Source organism: Caloenas nicobarica, chromosome 2, assembly GCF_036013445.1.
Source record: "Caloenas nicobarica isolate bCalNic1 chromosome 2, bCalNic1.hap1, whole genome shotgun sequence".
NCBI classification, from domain to species: Eukaryota; Metazoa; Chordata; class Aves; order Columbiformes; family Columbidae; genus Caloenas; species Caloenas nicobarica.
Genome location: NC_088246.1, coordinates 47,401,262 through 47,420,932, shown reverse-complemented (window position 1 = coordinate 47,420,932; position 19,671 = coordinate 47,401,262). Strand labels below are relative to the sequence as shown.

Here is a 19,671-nt window from a genome sequence, read left to right as displayed (position 1 = left end):
AGGAATTTACGCTTGCCTACCAGGCTAGGAAGTTACACTCATCTGTCCCAGACGAGGAATTCACACTCTTCTGTCCCAGACAAGGAATTCACACTCGCCTAGCAGGCGAGGATTTATTAAAGCATATATTCCGTAATTTATCACTCACCCACACACGGAGGTGAGGCGCTCCCCATCCCGGGAGGTTACCTCAGACGGCTTCTCCGTCTAAGGGGAGGGACTCGGGCAGCATGGCAGACCCGCAGCTCCGAGGAGACCACGCAAAGGGAGTCGCCTGCAGGAACCCCATTTATAGTCTGATCAGATCTGGCCATGGGCATTCCAGAAGCTTCTCGGCTTCTCTACACCCCGCCCCCCGAGTGTGGGCATTTGAGAAGCCTCTCAGCTTCTCTGGGCTGTGGGCGCTCTCGGCCCCTCCTCTGCTACCGACCCTGCCCAGCGACTCTGGGTCTCCACAAAGAGCCGTCAGCTGCCCCATTGGAGGCCCCAGTTCTGAGAGGGGGATGGGCAGCTACCAGTGCCACTGCCACACCAGTTCTCAGGGGGTGTGTGTGGGGGGAAAGTGCAACTGCCACAATCTGTCAAATGTCGACTGTGTCAACTGGAACAAATTGCTGTGCTTCAGCTTTCTGCCCCTAAACCAGGAATGCTGTTCCAGCACTGTGCAGGGCTGGTGTTGTGAAGCTCTCTGAATTTATAAAAATGCTTTGAGATGCCTGCGCCAAAAGCGCTTGGTATGTGGAAAATGCTACCCCTGAGATTTCTTCATTTGTCTCTTACGGGTTTGATATAATCACGGAGTTTGCCTCCTTTCTGTGGTGCAAAGAGATGCCTGTAAAAGACCCTAGTTTGCGGACAAAATGGCAAGCGGATGTTAGCCATGTGGCTGTAACCGCAATGGGTTCCCTTACGTTTTCCTTCCAGTCCATGTGTGGGTACTGGGAAAAGAAAAAGGCAGCAGAAGTATGCACTGAGATCTGATTTGAAGTCCTTGCTCCTGACAGACTTTCTCCTAGCAGCCCTCTGGACAGGGGGCACTCCTGGCAAGGGAATTTGTCTGTAGCCTCACTCTGCCTGATGATCCATCAGAACCACGGCTGGAGACGTGCGAGGGCCCGTCGCTTCACACGGAGCTGGCACCAAAACGCTGAGATTCTTTAATGGAATAGACGTAGGCTGGCAGCTTCCTGCAGCCATTGCAGTTTTGCAGACCGATTCATTACCAGCATGTGCTAGAGGATATTTTTCACAGTTTCTTTGAGTAACTTGAAAGGAAAAGAGAGGAAGTTCCTTTGTATCTGAATAACCACCTCAGCAATTTCATGCCACCGCCATTCCCAGGTGGTTTGAGCCGTGCCCAGTGCATGGCCAGCAAGGGCAGGGACAGCCCTCTGGGCCTCCTGGGCACAGGGACTGCCTCGGGGCCAGCAGCACCCCAAAGGCTTCCTGCAAAGAGTGCTGGGTGGAGGGGCAGCGGGCGGGGCGGGACACTGGGGACCCATGTCACCTCCACGTCACAATGCGACCACGAGGCAATGCTGAGGTCACAATGCCCCGGGGCGGTATAAAAGGGAGCAGCGTGCCGTGTCTGCTGCCAGAGCTGGCCTGGAGGCAGCCTGAAGACATCCCAGAGGAAGTCCTTGAGGAGCGGATGGAATCACTTGGCAGGGGCTGCAGGGCGAAGACCTGGATGAGACAGCTGGAGTTTCTCCGCTGCAAGGCCAGCTCCCAGCAGGGCCTCCTTCCAAGCTCATCTGATGGACGAACATCCTTTTCAGCTGGATAGTAGAAGCAAAACTGGGGCAAAGCCTTCTTGAGGAGCACTGCAGAGCTCAGCATCCTCATGGACAGGGGAGCCAGGGTCAGCAGCTGTAAGAAATGGAATGCCGAGTGGTTTCAAGGGGGCGCAGTGCTCTCACGGCCATCAGAAGGTAGATGCCTCCTTCCCACAAGGTGACAGAGCAAAGGCCTAATCTGGGACAGGGTTAGAAGTATTTGTGAGAGATTTCCTCAGCATGTACTGCTAGTGTAGTGAAAGGAGGAGGAAGGAACAGAAGGAGAGGAGAAGAATATGGAGAGGAGAAGGAGAGGAGAAGAATATGGAGAGCATATGGAGAGGAGAAGGAGAGGAGAAGGATATGGAGAGGAGAAGAATATGGAGAATGTATGGAGAGGAGAAGGAGAGGAGAAGAATATGCAGGGGAGAAGAATATGGGGAGGAGAAGAATATGCAGAAGAGAAGAATATGCAGAAGAGAAGAATATGCAGAAGAGAAGAATATGGAGAGGAGAAGAATATGTAGAGGAGAAGAATATGGAGAGGAGAATGAGAGGAAAAGAATATGGAGAGCATATGGAGAGGAGAAGGAGAGGATTAGAACATGGAGAGGATAAGAATAGGGAGACGAGAAAAATATGGAGAGGAGAGGGAGAAGAGAAGGGGAGGAGAAGAATAGGGAGAGGAGAAGAATAGGGAGAGGAGAAGAGAAGAACAGGGAGAGGAGAAGAATAGTGAGAGGAGAAGAATATGGAGAGGAGAAGAATATGGAAAGGAGAACGAGAGGAGAAGAATATGGAGAGCATATGGAGAGCAGAAGGAGAGGATTAGAATATGGAGAGGAGAAGAATATGGAGAGGAGAAGAACATGGAGATGAGAAGAATATGGAGAGGAGAAGAATATGGAGAGGAGAGGGAGAAGAGAAGGGGAGGAGAAGAATAGGGAGAGGAGAAGAATAGGGAGAGGAGAAGAGAAGAATAGGGAGAGGAGAAGAATATGGAGAGGAGAAGAAGAGGAGGAGAATATGAAGAGAATATGGAGACGAGAAGGAGAGGAGAAGAATATAGAGAGGAGAAGGAGAGGGAGAAGAATAGGGAGAGGAGAAGAATATGGAGAGGAGAGGGAGAAGAGAAGGGGAGGAGAAGAATAGGGAGAGGAGAAGAATAGGGAGAGGAGAAGAGAAGAATAGGGAGAGGAGAAGAATATGGAGAGGAGAAGAAGAGGAGAAGAATATGAAGAGAATATGGAGACGAGAAGGAGAGGAGAAGAATATAGAGAGGAGAAGGAGAGGAGAAGAATAGGGAGAGGAGAAGAATATGGAGAGGAGAGGGAGAAGAGAAGGGGAGGAGAAGAATAGGGAGAGGAGAAGAATAGGGAGAGGAGAAGAGAAGAATAGGGAGAGGAGAAGAATATGGAGAGGAGAAGAAGAGGAGAAGAATATGAAGAGAATATGGATACGAGAAGGAGAGGAGAAGAATATAGAGAGGAGAAGGAGAGGAGAAGAATAGGGAGAGGAGAAGAATAGGGAGAGGAGAAGAATAGGGAGGGAAGAATATGAAGAGAATGTGGAGACGAGAAGGAGAGGAGAAGAACATGGAGAGAAGAATATGAAGAGAATATGAAGAGGAGAAGGAGAGGAGAAGAATATGAAAAGAACTTGGAGAGAATATGGAGAGAAGAAGATTATGAAGAGAAGAATATGAAGAGCATATGGAGAGAATATGGAGAGGAGAAGAATATGAAGAGCATAGGGAGAGTAGAAGGAGAGAAGAAGAATATGAAGAGCATATGGTGAGGAGAAGGCGAGGAGAAGAATAGGGAGAGGACAAGGAGAGGACTAGGAGAGAAGGATATGGAGAAGAGAAGGAGAGGAGAAGAATATGGAGAGCAGGAGAGGAGAAGAATATGGAGAGCAGGAGAGGAGAAGAATATGGAGAGGAGAAGAATATGGAGAGGAGAAGGAGAGGAGAATCAGAGGAGAAGAATATGGAGAGCATATGGAGAGGAGAATCAGAGGAGAAGAGTATGGAAAGAAGAATATGAAGACGATATGGAGAGGAGAAGAAGATGAAGAGAAGAATATGAAGAGCATATGAAGAGCATATGGAGAGTACAAGAATAGGAAGAGCATATGGAGAGGAGGAGTTGAGAAGAATATGGAGAGGAGAATGAGAGGAGAAGGAGAGGCAAAGGAGAAGAGAAGGAGAGGAGAGAGAAGAGAAGAGTTCAGGCATGACATGAGGAAGGAATTTTTTACAGTGAGAGTGGTGAAACACTGGAACAGGTTGCCAAGACAGGTCATAGATGCCCCAGCACTGGAAACGTTCGAGGACAGGGCCCTCTGCAACCTGACATAGTTGAAGATGTCCCTACTCATTGCAGGAGGGTTGGACTAGATGACCTCTGAAGTTCACTTCCAACCCACACTACGCTATGATTCCCTGATTCTATCATTCTATCGTCATCCTATCATTCTATCTTTCTATCATTCTGTGGTCTCCTGGGAGGCGTGACCAGCCTATGGGCTGAGGAGCCAGGTCTTGCTCACATGCTCAGGGAACAGCCGATCGCCTGTGCTGGGGTCAGGAAGGAATTTTCCCCCGGGGCTGATTGGCCCTGGTCCCCGGGGGTTTTTTGCCTTCCTCTGCAGCATTGAGCATGACCACTTCTCAGAGCTCCTCTGGGCCCTTTTGGCTCGGTTCATGCCCACTGCTCTTGCCCCTCCATGGCACCACTTGTGCCCTGGCTCTCTCGGGTTCTCCCAGGGCAAGATTGCAGCAGGAGACAGCTCTGCTCTTCTTCTTCTTTTCCTTCTTCTTCTTCTTCTTCTCCTTCTTCTTCTCCTTCTCCTTCTCCTTCTTCTCCTTCTTTTTACTCTTCTTCTTCTTCTTGTTCTTCTTGTTCACCCCAGAACACACCCCACCACATACCACACCTACAGAGCACACCACACACCACTCCACACCACCACACACCGCATAGCACACAGCACACCACACACACCACAAAACACATCACACAGCAAAAGACAGCACACACGACACACCACAACACACACCACCACACAACACACAACACATTAAAGACCACACACAACAGCGAACAACACACCCCTCCACCCACAAAACCACACACGCCACAAAGTGCACAACACATAAAATTGCACACCACACACAATAGACAATACCATGCACACCACAAACAGTATCAGTCAACACATCACTGAACACACAGCCTAATTAGCACAGCACAGCACACAAAACACACCACACACCACAAAACACTACACAACATGTAACAAGACACGATACACCACACCACACAGCACACTACACACCAGAGCACATACGACACCACACAACACACCCAGAAAACACCTCACACAACACATCACACTTCATGCAACACCACACAATACCAAACATAACACAACACAGAGCACCCCACCACACACCACAGCACAGAGCACACCACACAATGCAACGTAACACACAGCAGCTCACACACCACAGCACAGCACACGCCACACCAAACATACAATACATCCCACAACACCACACAATACACAACACAGCAGACAACACCACACATCACATCATGCCACACACCACAATGCCAGACACAAACCCACCACGCAGCACACTATCCAACACACAACCCAACAAACTGAACACAGCACCAAACAGCAAAGTGAGACACCACAGAGCACACAGCACACAACAGAGCACAGTACACAACAAATCACACAACATAAAACACCATACACCAGACACCAAACCACAAAACACGCAACACAACACACCACACACCATAACACAAAACAACACACAATACACAACACGGCCGCTACACACACCACAAACCACTTCACACACCACACACCACCAGACAAAGAACATTGAACGTACAACCCACCACAACATACACAACATACCACAACAAAGCACACAACATTCCACACACCACACACACCCCCCACACACTACACAAAAGCACACAATACACAGTACAACACACAACATACCACACACCACACACCACACACCACATAACACAGCACACACTACAATTGTAATAAAATAAAAAAAAATAAATAAAAATAAAAAATAAAAGAAAATCCTGTTTCCAGTTGTATCCTTTGTGTTACGTGTCCTTGAAATTGTCTTTGGATCTAAAACCTCTCTGGCATTTCACTCAAACAGTCCCATCTGTATTGGACTCATTGTGGGTGTACAGAATAGAGCAGCACAGCACAGCACAGCATCCTTGTGCTCAGTTGTGCCTGGAGCGTGACGAGCTCTGACCGAGCCCTGAGGGCTCCATCCAGGAGAGCCGCTCTCTGCAGGGCAGGGCCCAGGCCCAGCCAGGAGATGGGGCAGAGACGGCCACACACCTACAACATGGCTCAGGCAGGACCAGAGGCCCCAGGCTGAGCTGAGACACGTCCCCTGGGCCATCTCCTGGCTGGGCCTGGGCCCTGCCCTGCAGAGAGTGGGTCCGCAGGGAGGCCGGTCCCAGCCACTGAGGCCTTTGAGCACCCCCAGGACCCTGGCAGAAGGAGACTTGCATTGCTTATGTGCTCTCCTATAGACACGGATGGTTGGCAGCTTTGGAGACCAAGTATTGGGCCAGATGGAGCTTCTGTCTGATCAGGACTCTTGTTCTCAGACTCTTTTGTTTAAGTATGTTTCTTCCAAAGCAAAGAGCTCAGGAATTACTAAAAATGAGAATAAGGAGAATCCATGCCACACACCACACCACATACCACACACTATACCATGTGTGTATGAGTTTTGGCACAAATGTCCAAAATGACAGTAGCTTCCTTACCCTTTCAGTACTCCAAAGAGTAACTCCTAAAGGCTTTCCATAAGTTCTGAACCTCTTCCCACAAATTGAGGCAGGCAAATAACTCTGAGAAAGGTGCAAGTCACAAATGAGGTGTGCAAGGTTTGCCCCATGGCTGAAGTGCATTTGGCATCCCCTGTAAAGATGGCCAACTCTGGACCTTGACTTGGGTAGGAAAAGGGGACATGACTGCGACAGCAGCAATGGACTATTTTCGCTCATTTTGGAAGAGTCATCATTTGCCTGGCTTTGCTTTGGGAATGGATCCAGACGTTCTAGGTCTGAACATAATTGACCTTTTCAGCACACCAGTGCCACCTAACCATCCCCTGTTATCCCCTCAGAAAAGGCTTTGTGACCCTGGTCTTCCTCGATGCGGGGCCTCATGGACATCAGCTCTGGTGCAGAGAGGGGATGGTCACTGGGGGTGCAGGGCTGGTTTCTGCCATGACCAGAGACAAGAGCGGGAGGTTTGTACTGGGGGCCAAATGGCAGAGAAGGCATCGGGGACACCCAGCAGCTGTGCCCAGTGCATGGCCACCAAGGGCAGGGACAGTCCCCTGGGCCTCCTGGGCACCGGTACTGCCTCAGGGCCAGCACCCCAAAGGCTTCCTCCAAAGAGGAAGGAGGAGGCTTCCTCCTATGCTTCAGTCTGCACCCATTGGCCCTCATCTTACCGTTCAGAAGTCTATTCCAGTATTTGACCACACTCTCAGGAGAGGGTCAAATCTGCACTTCCTCTGACCCAGGTTTGCACCATTCACACGTGTCCTGTCACTGGATACCAGGGACAGGAGACCAGCACCTGCCTATACACTTCCCTCCTCGGGGTGGTTGCTCATCAGCTTCCTTGTCTCCCAACTAGAGAAACCCAGATTCCTCAGACACTCCTCAGAGGACATGCCTTCCAGTCGTTCACCAGCTTTGTTGCTCTCTGGTCACATTTGAATACTTCAACATCCTTGTCAAATTGTGGGGCCCAGAACTGCACACAGCACTCAAAGTGAGGCCACACCAACTCTGAATACAGCAGGATAATCACCTCCTTTGACCGGTTCGTTCTGCTGTGTTTGATGCACCCCAGGATGGGATTTGCACTCTTGCTTGCCAGGGCACACACTGCGGACTCTTGTTGAGCCTCCTGTCAACCAGCACCCCAAGGCTCCTTTCTGCAGGGCTGATCTCCAGCCAGTCCTCTCCCCATTTATACATGTGCCTGGCATTACTTCATCCTAGGTGCAGAATCCAGCATCTGGACTTGTTAGATTTTGTGCCATTAATCATTGCCTAATGCTCCAATCTATCCAGATCCTTCTGCAAGGCCCCTTGTCCCTCCGGATACTCATCAGCACCTCCCAGGATGGTATGATCAGAAAACTTGCTAATGGTGCATTAAATTCCTGCATCCAGGTTATTGATAAAAATATTGAACAGAGCTGGCCCTAGGATTGAGTCCTGAGGAACATCCCTGCTGCCTTGTCTCCAGCCAGATGTAGCACCATCCACTGCAACATTTTGAGCCCTGCCATTCAGCCGGTTCTTCACCCGGCACACTGCGTATGTGCTCATCTCACAGCTGGACAACTTCTCCAGAAGTATGCTGTGAGGGATAGTATCAAAAGCTCTGCAAGTTACCTGACTGAAATTGCATTATTGGTGGAAGAAGAAATGCTGAAAGGATCTACAGAAGCGTGCTTTTGATTCGCAAAGTGTTTGCGAGTATCTAGGATGAGGACGATATTATGTAAGGTCGTCTTTTCTTTGCTTGAAGACATAAGAGACTACTCAATGGAGAGCAACTCTTGCTTGTCAGGATTAGCCCAGGTGCTTTGTCTTGCTTTGTGTCTTATGTTCTCAGGACTCACCTCAAGTGTTTTGATCTACAGAAAGTTCCTAGATAAAATTATTTGTTTGCTTATGAGAGGCACTTATCTCAGGAAGTGCAAATATCCTCCTCATAGAGGATGGCAAATCGTGGCTGTGGCCTCTCCTAAACAGACCAGCTGAGGGGTTATTGAACCTCTAAAACAGACTGCTCAGAGAGAAGTGGGTTAATGTCCTCCTTTTGCCTGGGGAGGGGAAAACAGGTATATTAGAAGTCAGATTTAGTGCAAGCACAGAGCAGTTTTCACTGTGAAAAAAAGGGAAACTTTGCAGTCAGACACAGCAGAGGGTGTAACCCCAAGTTTTGTTTTATTTCTGCAAAATCTTTCCAGCACCTGATCCGCACATCAGGCTGAGTACGTATCTGCCATTAGTACATGCACTAAAGGAGGAGCTTAAAAAGTCATCACCCTGAAGTTAAAAATAAGATATCTAAAAAATGCTGTTGGTTTTCGTTTTCCCACTCACTTAAAAAAAAAAAAGAAAGAAAAAAAAGAGAAAAAAAAGTGTTAACACTTGCAGGTTCTCTTGGTGAGCATGAAGCAATGCATTTGTAATGAAAACAGAGATGCTTAGTTTTGTAATTATACAAGCTGGAGGGAAATCGCAAGTTTTGTCATGATGCATGATAGTATCGCAAGAACAGGCTACACCATCTCCGTTTTGGTTAGAAATTAGTAAACTCTGGATGTCACTGAGGATGCAAATTGGGAATCAGTTTGGCAGCAATTTGGTAAGAGGATTTGTAAGGTTCACACTGTTCTCCTGCTTCTGTTCCCACCACCGGAGGCAAAAATGTCCTTGTTGTCAATAACACTCAATAGATGGCACATGATAGAAAAATAACAAACAAGATGAGCAGCCACCCATGTTCTGATCTGGAGGTTCATCTGCTTGAGGACTTTTAGGACAGTGGAACTGGCTGTGTAGACTGGGTAGGTTAAGTTATTACTTTGTTTCTAGGGAGAATTAAGCTAAGTCTAATTAGAGTCACTTAAATCCAGAATGTGAGGGCTCAGATTCATGGGAAGACCAAAGAACTTGAAGACCCTTTGCATCAGAGGATCTGCCCACAGACGTCTTTACCCTTCTGCAGTTAATGAAGCTCTTCCAGCACCACACCACCTTGCATTACACTGAGGGCCAAACTGGCTTGAATTAGAGATAATTACCATGTCTGAGCTGTCAGGCAGACATTTGCCAGCTCACAGAAACTCACGCCTGAGCCCAGAGGCTACGCCTGTGCTTTCACACCTATGCTTTCCATAGCAGGTGCCCTGGGGTTTAGCTGAGATGTGCTCCCCCACCTGTTTTCCTACCTGGACGTCTAGGAGGTGAGAGAGGCCACATGCCATACAGAGGTGTCATCACATACAAACCTACACCTGTTTCAGGAAGAGTTGCAGGATGACAACTAGTTATTAAAGATGTGCAGACAGTGGGGATTTTGCATCCTCTTGGAAGGGGATGCCACATTGCTGACACTGGACTGTGGTATCAAGTGACAGCTGAGCCCACCCCAGAACGCAGCCTGAACCACTGTTTTCTCCATAACTGGAACTGAGCCTGAACTGTGATTTGGAAATTTTCTTGAAGAGTGATTCAAACGAGCATTGGTCACAGTTGAACACCATCCAACATTTAAGCAAAACCCCATGGTGCTCTGACTTCCTGTAGAGAGGGGAATTTAAATCACCATAATTTGCATGCCAGCTTGCCAGGAAGAAGACATAAGACGTGCAAGTTCATATATTTATTGACTGTTTCTCACTGCCTTCCTCTTCAAAATCTTTCCTGCCCCACTCTTCTGGATGGCTGTCACATCAGACGTGCCACCAGAAGGGACTTCATGTGACTACCTGCGGTCCTGCCCTGGGTCTCCCTGGTTTCTGCGGGAGGAATAGTCTGGCCTTTCCTCTTGAAGGGGGTGTACTTTCATTGTGCTCCAATTTGCTGTTGCTTGCAAAGCACTTGGTGCTGCGTTGGTGCAGTCCAGGCCCTTGCTTGATGCAACCATGGGGAGCTGTGCCTGTGAGCCAGCTTGGAGCGGGCAGGACTAGACCCGGCTCCTCACTCCTGTCTCGGCCTCCCCAGGGGACACTGGCGGCTCCACGGAGGTACCCAGTTCTTGTTGAGGGATTTTTTTTCCCCACTAAGAGTGTTTTCCAGCAGGACATGGCCACACTGGGAGCAGCCTCTGATTTGCGCTGTACTAGATAATACACGTGAGCAGAAAAATTATGGTACGAGAGGTCTTCCCTTTGCTATCGAAAGAGCTTACCAGGAAAAAAAAAACCAACAAAGAAAAAAAGAGAAGATTGCCATCTGTTTTTGAGCCACCTAAACCATGCAAACCACAGAGAAAACAGCTTGAGGCAGGTCTAATTAGGCTGGGGTCCGGGAAGCACACACCCAACTCAGCCTACAAAAAGCCCAAAGCTGAACCAAGGGTACAGAAAGCAAACAACACGTGTGGTGGTGCAACTGCTGGGTGTGACGGCCAAGCTGACGCCCCCTGCAGCGACTGTCCCGGTGAGTCCCCTATTCATCTCTGTCCTTTCTGTGTGCAGCTTCTGTGGAAAGGAAATTGAATTACAAATTGACTTTAAAAAAAAATGCTCATTTGCCGTTGAACTCACCCACTTACAATGATCTTTTTGACTGCAATTTAAGGTAGGTCTGATGGTTAAAAGAAAAGGACATAAGAAAGCCCCCTGGGGATGCACAGCTCTGCATCCTTCAGCAGATGCTGCAATGATGTTTTGGAAAAGCGTACCAGGGAGAAATCAGTAGCTCACTGCCTGCCTGCTACTGGCCACAGTCACCTCTGAGTTGTATGTGGCAGGTCTCAGCCCTGACAGCCCAATTTTGCTCTGTAGTGATGGGGACAAGGCTCTGCTGGTTTGAGATTTCAACTGGCTGAGGAGTTTCTGAAGCGGAGGGTCATAGCAGGTCTGACATTGCTGCGTAGCTGCGAAGAATGTCACACGCTTAGTGCAGCCATTCTTGAAACAGCGTTTTTTTACCCCCAAAAATAAGCAAAAAGGGATCAAATTAATATTGATTAATAAACAGCCTTTCCTCATCTCAAGGCACAGTCTGTTCCTTGTCAACTTTTAGTGTGCTGTGAGGTTCACTGTAGAAAAAAATCAGGTGCTTGCTAGAACATCTGAAAGCTCATTGTATCTAACCCCACGTTATTGTTATTATTCGTATAACTCTTAGCAAGAGCAGCAAAAATGACAAAGCAAAACGCCAGCACAAGGCAAAATTCAAATAGTATGCACAGGGTACAGGTGGCATCATTAAAAGCCAGGGACTAAATTTATACCTGTACTTGAAATTCCAGGGAACAGCATAATTCTGCCTGTAGTTCTGTGTCTCAATAGAAAATTTTAAAACTAAGAGCACCTACTTATAAGTATTTTCATTTCTTCAATCTATTTTTAAGTAAATACTCTGTGCCTAGACTGATGTTCTTTTTTTTGCAAAGATCTCATGTTGCCAGCCTTGCTCTTAAATAATTGACATTCATTAAAGTTGCTTCATAAAGACCAAGAGAAGGAAGGATAAGCTCCTAGTCTGTGCTTTCTGAACACAATTTCTAAAGTGGTGGAAATGACTGCATTACATTTTTTTTATCAGATTCCAGAACCCTGCAAATATTTGTTGCAAGCATTTGCTTTGGCATCGAGAGCAGGTGAAGGGATAAAGGCAGCTCAGGCCGAGGGTGCCATGAACACGGAGACACGGCTGCAAACAAACTCACCATCCCTAGAAGCGGCCACTTACAGTAAACTGGCTTTGCTGGCAAACTTGCTACCTCAGCTACCGCGGGCTGGGGAGGCGAACTGCACACTGCATCAGTGCGTGTCCCAAATAATACCGGGAAAGGTGATTTTAGTAATGTGCGGTGAGAGGTTTAGCTCTGTGAGGCGACCTCTCAGTTGCATGAGCTGCTTTTGGAGGCACCAATGTCCAGAAAAAAGGTCTGTGCCAGCTGAAGGTCCCTGGTGACACCAATGGGACCCACCTCGTGTTGTCCCTGGGCTCCATCCCCAGGCACTAGCACAGGTGGGCTGGTGCAGAACGTGCTGAAGGCTTAGGAGTGTGTGACACACGTCGAGCCCACCAGGCTCAGCTACCTTTTCTGATGGTAGACTGGCTTGAAAAGCAATCTGCAGCTAGAAAAATAAGTATTTTCTTGTTTACCAGGGCATTACAATCTGCTTTGCAAGTCAATAGCAAGGAGCATTGCATTTAAACTCACAGATGAGAAAAAATTATTTCAGGCAGATTATCAGTCGCTGCAGAAGATGCAAATATTTTAACACTGCAAACTACTACTAAGGCCAGGTACTTTTCCTTGTCAGTTGCTAGACAATTTAAGAGACACATTTCATTTATTCTCACAACTCTTTTGGAAGATATGGTGCTTTCACATTACTTTCTTTTTTAATGTGCGCATTGGGGACTCTACATCTTATTAAAAATGAGATTGCAATGACTCTAATACATCAAAAGACTGAATCGGCACAGTGCTATAGAGAAGCCAAAGACATAATGTAGGCTAAATGTAAATTTGTAAAATGGAAACAACTAAATAATTCAAATCAGTGACACAAATTTCTGTGTGGTTTGTCTCCCTGCCAGACTAATTTCAAAGGGTTGAGGTTTTTATTAAAAGAAGAAGAATGAAAAGAGTCACAATTCTATTTCAAAGCTGTTTCAAATTGGTTGTTTTCCCCCATCTTTCCTCTCCAGGTTACAGTGCCTCCTTCAAGTCCAAGCAAAGATCTGGCTGAAGATGGCTTTTGCAAGTGCAGTGAGTATCCAGCTACCCTGCTGTATAATCTCCATTTGTCTTTCCCCCACTTTGCCTCCATCAGTCTTCTGCCTCTCTTGAGCCAACAGTGCCGTCCCACTGCAGCACTAACGCAAAACCTCTTTCCAAGCTGGAATTTTGCACTTGGTTATGTATTTAAAGCTGCCAAACCAATAGTATGTTGAGTGATCTGACAGAAATAGCGCTCTCACAGCCTGCCATTGTAATAACTGAAGTTGTCTGGAGGCTGTGAGCTGCTGTTTTGGGGACGAGTTTGTTACTCAATGGATCATTTTTATAGGTCTTTGCTGTGGCACACACTTCTGGGTGTGGACACATTTCAGGCAGTCTGGAATCTGCTATGTTTCACCCATCTAAAATGGAATATACTGGGGATTTTCAACTGCATCTGGTGGAGATGGGCAAATTTATGCTTTCCTGAGCCATTTTTCAATGTAAATTTACCTGCTGTCCCGTTGCAGGTCACCCAGCCTGGCAAGACCAGCCTGGATTTCTACAGGAACGACAGCGTGGTGCTGTCCCTGTATGGAAACCTGGTGAATGACACAGACTTCATGTGTGACAGGAGGCAGGTCAGACAGTTTGCTCAAGCTTTCCTGCCGGTGTTTTTCTGGCTCATCTTCTCTGTGGGCGCGGTGGGAAATGCCTTGGTCGTGCTCGTCTATTGCAAATACTGCTTCAGGAGGAGCATGATGGATTGGTACCTGCTGCACCTGGCCATTGCAGACCTGCTCCTCCTTTTCACCCTCCCTTTCTGGGCCAAGGCTGCCTCAGATGGCTGGATCTTCAAGAATTTCATGTGCAAAGTTGTCAACAGCACGTATAAGATCAACTTCTACAGCTGCAGCCTGTTTCTAACCTGCATCAGCTTTGACAGGTACATCACTGTTGTCCAGGCGACGAAAGCTAAAACTTCTAAGCAAAGGCAGCTCCTGCGCAGCAAACTCATGTGCTTGGCTGTTTGGCTGACATCTGTGAGCCTGTGCATCCCAGAAATCATGTACAGCCAAAGCATGCAGGTGGGTGATGTAACAGTTTGCAAAATTACGTACCCACCAAACGTCAGCATGTTTTTCAGAGTTACTGTCCTGGCTTTGAAAGTCACAATCGGATTCTTCCTCCCCCTCCTTGTCATGGTTATTTGTTATGCTCTTATCATCAAGACCCTCCTGCAAGCCAAAAGATCTCAAAAGCAGAAGTCTCTGAAGATCATCATCATGATCATCACTGCTTTCCTTCTCTCTCAATTCCCGTACAATATTGTTTTGCTGGCCAAAGCCATCAGAACCTACACCAGGGTGGCATATAGCTGCCAGTCTGTGGACCAGCTGGACATCGGGCTGCAGGTCACCCAGAGCATCGCCTTCCTCCACAGCTGCCTCAACCCCTTCCTCTATGTCTTTGCTGGGGAGCGGTTCAGGAGGGCACTGGGCAGGATGATGCAGAGTGGTGGCTGCTGCCGGAGCTGGGGACAAGAGCAGTTCTTCGCCTGTGATAGCCATGACCACAGCTCAAACTGGTCCTTCGCCATGCTGGGCAGGCGGCGGGTGAGGAGCTCCCTGACCCTCAGCACCCACCTGACCTCCTCCATTATGCCCTCTCCTTGCCAAGACCTCTTGTAACTCAGTCCCCCCTCTATCTGCTCCAGAGGAGCACAAAACTATCTGGAAACCCAAAGACTGTCCCAGAGGAGTGGGGAGGCCTGGGGGCTCCTCATGCGCCCCATCCTCACCGTGCAAGACCCAACCGGGAGTTGCTGGCTGAAAGGGAAACCTTTGGCACCGGGCAGCAAAACGGACCTATACCTGTTGTAAGCAGAACTGACAGATGATAAAAGCTATTTTTGTGACAGCTGTAAACATCCAGCCTATCTGCAGCTCAGACCACAATGTGAAACAACAAATCTCGCAGGGAGGTGATGAGCCCAGCTACAGCAGCAACAGAGGAGGATAAAGTAAGTTGAACTGCTGTTTCGTGCATAGGAAGCATCAGCAGGGAGTTCAGCCCTCATTTGCTGACGAGCTGTGGTCTCCTACAGAGGTGGCGGGGCTGAGGAGCCCCGCTCACACCATCTCTGCTGTAAAGGAGAAGTGTTCAGCTCCTACACCGGTTTATTGCAGCAAACAAATGCTGCTGTCTGTTTTGCTGCACAGATGGTTCGTGTTGAAAAGGAAAGCCAATCTTTGTTGTTCATAAAATGGTCATTACAGAATTAGATTGATCTTTCTCCTCTCTTTTAGCTGTGTGATGCAAGGTGAAATTTGGTGTAAGTTATTTGCTTCAACTCTTATTTTGCTACTGGTGTTTTTTGTGGTCCCTGCATCAACAAGTTGCACCTCACAATAAAAATTTATGTGCACCAGAGACGCTGACTTGTTTGTCCTGGAGATATTTGCTGTATCATGGTGCGTAGCCATCGTAAACCAGACTGCAAAAACAAAATCCATGTTTCAATAGGCCCCCGGTTGTGTGCTGATATCTTTGCTAACGGTGAGAAAATATATTTAGCCTGGGGCCAGTAAGACAGAGAGTAATTAAGCATCAAACCTAACGTTAACGACATTTGGGTTGAGACTTCAGGTTGGTGGAGGTAGCGATTCCCAAAAGCGGTGTGCTGTAATGAGCCCCACAAGTTCTAGAGGGCTTTCAGCATGCTGGTGTTGGTGCCGTAATGGGGCCCAAGGCCACAGGGCACTGCGTGACCGTTCCCCCTCGCTTGTCCCCTCCCGGGGACACAGTGTCACCCAACCGCAGCCTGCACCTCCCCGTCTTCAACCGCAAGTTGTGTGCTTGGGGGTCTTCCTTTTAAATAATCACATCTAACCTGGTAAATATTTATTGCAGGAAGAAAGTGGTTTTGTTGCGCATTAATCATTAAGGCGTGTCGATAAACACGACCTTTCTGCAAGGTTTGGCTCTACTTATTTTAGCTAATAGTGTATGTCTGAGCAGATGGGCTTCTAGTTTCATATGCATTTATTAGGATTTTTAATTTTTTTTTTTTTTACTTCTTCCTTTGGAAAAAAATGGTGAAAGATGTATGTATTTTTTACTATATATGTAAGAAGGGTTTGGCAGGGTTTTGCAAATTTTGTTGAGCTCAATGCGAATGGAAGCTGAAACTCTGTTAAATAAAGGCGCTGCCACATACATGTCCTTCCCAGGTTTGGATTCTCATGCATAACCTGTTTCCAGCGACAGGATTTACCCCTCCCAAGAAAGGCCAGAAGAAAACCTTGCTAACAGGGTTTACTACACGTGTCTAAGCCCTGGGGTGCGGAAGCTGCAGCTGAGGACCCCGCAGGCACCTGAGTGGCTTTCAGCTCCCGAGGCGATGGGTGGGGTGCAGTTTTGGGGGGAAGGACAGGCTTCTCAGGGTGTGGGAGGAGGGAGAACGCTGCTTCTCCACAGCAGCTGAGCCCCACCACCCCTTCCCAGGGATGAGGGTGAGGGTGCTCCTACCCAGGGGTCCTCCCAGCCCCAAAAAAGCCCTCGAGCCGTGCAAACAAACAAGTGTGCAAACCTCAGCTGCTGCCAACCCGTGATCCTGCCTGGTGGCCTCGAGCTCCTCTTCACTGCACAGCCCCAGGAACTTGAATTTTGGGGCCTTCTCAATGAAGGTAAAAGCTCCTGTGCTCTGTGAAATGTGGTGGGAAATTTTCATGCTTGGTTGACGAGTGAAACTGTAGAGGGAGGTGAAACGGCGATGAACTTTCAGCAGTTTGGGGCAGCAGGGTCATCCCCAGGTCAGGCACGTCCCGCTCTGAGTCAGGCTGCTCCCCGCCGCTTTGCCGGGGGCAGCGGGGAACCAGCCCCCCCGGGGAGTATTTTCCCTCATGGGGTCTGTCCTGCTGGGACTGCATGTGGCCCAGCAGCTGCTGGTAGCTTCCCAGGCTGCTGGTACCCTCCGAACTCATGAGGGAGCTGCCTTCCTGAGGAGCCTCTGGCTGCAGCCTCATCCCTGGCAGGGTCCCTTGCTGCTGGCCACTTGGTCATGGAGGTGTCTCCTGCCATTGTCCCCTCCTCCATCTGTCAGGGATCTCTGTCCTCCAACAGCACAGCTCCTTGTGGCCAAGCCTTCCCAGGGCTCTTCTGTCTGTCTGCCCTGAGGTTTTAGCTGAATGTATCCTACCAAAATCTTTCTCATGCCTCCCTAGGGTGTCCCCAAACTTTAGCCAATGCTCTCTTCTGAGAGGAGAGGCTCCCCAAAGATGAGGGGTGCTGCCTCCCCTGCCCCACAGCCCCCTCATCCCTCACGTGGGATGCTGCCTGCATCTTACCCACAGATCCAGCAGGATGGTCACCGAGAAGTTGTTAGAAGCCCTGGGAGAGGTCTGAGATCTTCCATAGCTCTTTTCTGCTTTCTTTAAGGCCATTTTTTTGCAGATGTTCCCAGTTTTCAGTTGCAGTCTCCTCTGCTGTCCTTTTTCTTTGAAGGAGCATCTTCGCTTGTCTCTGCCCTACTTGTTGCACTGTTACCCTGTAACCTTTCGTTTTGAATCCTAGTCCCCATTTCAGAATTCTAAGAGCCAGAAGTGTGCCAGAACCCTGGATTTAATCTAGGTGAGAACCAGGGCTGACCTGCCTGCTGGCCTAGCACCCCCAAACTATGCAAGAGCTGGGTGCCATGCTGTAGTGGGGATGGCCACGGCAGTAGATTTGTGTTGCTGTCTGTTCCCTACAGTAAAGGACTTGGAGGTAGCCGCGACCAAGGTGCAGGCAGTCACGTAGCGTGGTACCAGCCCGCTTGTGGTACAAAGAGAGGAAGCTGGGAGAATCAATGAGAAACTTGCACTCTCTGCAAGCAAACCCGCCTTGCTGGTGCCTGCTCCTGCCTGAAACAGAGACGTGGTTTATAGAAGCGCCTCTTCCAGAGAGCAGAAAAATGACAGAAAGGTGTGCGAGAAAGGTGATGGGTGCTGCAAGCATCACTGAAGTCAAGGGAGATAAAGCAGCCTAAAATCAGAATCATCAGTCTGAGTTCAGTCTGTGCAAACCTGCCAAGTATGATCTGCATCAATTATCCATCCTTTAACTGACCAGATGTGTAGTCCCAGCAGTGCCAGGTGCTGTTTTTTCCAAGCCTCCTGGGCCATTTGTGTTTTGCAACCTTATATTTGGACTTCAGAGCATCCCTGTGACATTCCAAAGGCTAACAGAGAATATACTGCTGTTCTGTGGCAGCTTTATGTGGTCTCCACAACAGAACGTTGTACTGGGTGCACCAAGGACAATTCTTGGGGCACAAGCCAAGGAACAGGTGGGTTAAGACCCTAAGTAAGGCAGTGCTAGGTCTGGGAGAGCCTTGCTGCTAGCACCAAACAAGGGAGGACATATTGTACAGTATGGCTAAACACGTACACCAAGGCTTTCAACATGTACAGCCTCCCCTGCAGCTCTGTTGTACAGCAAGGTATGGTCGCTTACCTGTGTATTGCAGGTCCTCTGTACCGCTGGCCAGGCTTAATGGGGACTCTGTCCCAGCAAGAAGCCTCTCTGGGTGGCGCTGGTGCTGCCGCTGGGCTGTGGGGACGGGAAGCGCCACAGCCTGCACCTCAGCAGGAAACTCCCGAGACGAAACATAAATAACGGATAGAAGAAGCAATGACTGGTCATGACGGGGCCCGTTGTCCTCCTGCCCACATTCGGTTGGCCCCAGCAGTTCAGACCAGCCTACGTGTTTACCACGTGCCCCAGTGCTGGGACTACAAATGCAAACTCAGAGATGACACGTGAAGAGTGTCTACAACTCAGTTACACAACATAACCCGGATGTGTAGACCTGGCCCAGACCTGGGGAACACCAGATGGGAACCCTAAGCTGAAGGACAACGCTTGCTGGTATGATGGGTGACAGGAGACTCAGGCCCGACATGAGGAAGAAAGTTTTTACAGTGAGGGTGGTGAAACGCTGGCACAGGTTTCCCAGAGAGGTGGTAGATGCCCCTTCCCTGGAAACATTCAAGGCCAGGCTGGATGGGGCTCTGAGCAACCTGATCTAGTTGATGTCCCTGCTCATTGCAGGGGGGTTGGACTAGACGACCTTTGAAGGTCTCTTCCATCCCAAACCATTCTATGATTTTATGATGACAGTGAGTGCAATTGCTGACCTTGGGGCAGCTTTGTTTTTAGCTCCAAGGGGATGCAAAGGCGGTGGAAGGTGTTTCTCAGCCCCGGGGCTCTGCCCTTGCTGAGGGAGGCCCAGCTGCTCCGCACCACCAGGACACGCTGATATTTCTTCTGTCCTGGTGGCTGCCTCACTTAGTGCTTATTTAAGGGTCCCGGATCGCAGCTGTTGCTCTGTTGTACTGTGCGG

The 19,671-nt window shown here is 48.8% G+C and overlaps 1 protein-coding gene across 1 annotated transcript; it reads left to right on the top strand.

Annotated features, from left to right (window-relative positions):
- The first annotated feature begins 13,316 nt into the window (after positions 1–13,316).
- CCR9 (C-C motif chemokine receptor 9) lies at positions 13,317–14,977 on the top strand. The gene is made up of 2 exons (XM_065630033.1): positions 13,317–13,334; positions 13,817–14,977. Exons 1-2 carry the CDS (start codon positions 13,317–13,319, stop codon positions 14,975–14,977), a joined length of 1,179 nt encoding a protein of 392 aa, XP_065486105.1.
- Positions 14,978–19,671: the final 4,694 nt, after the last annotated feature.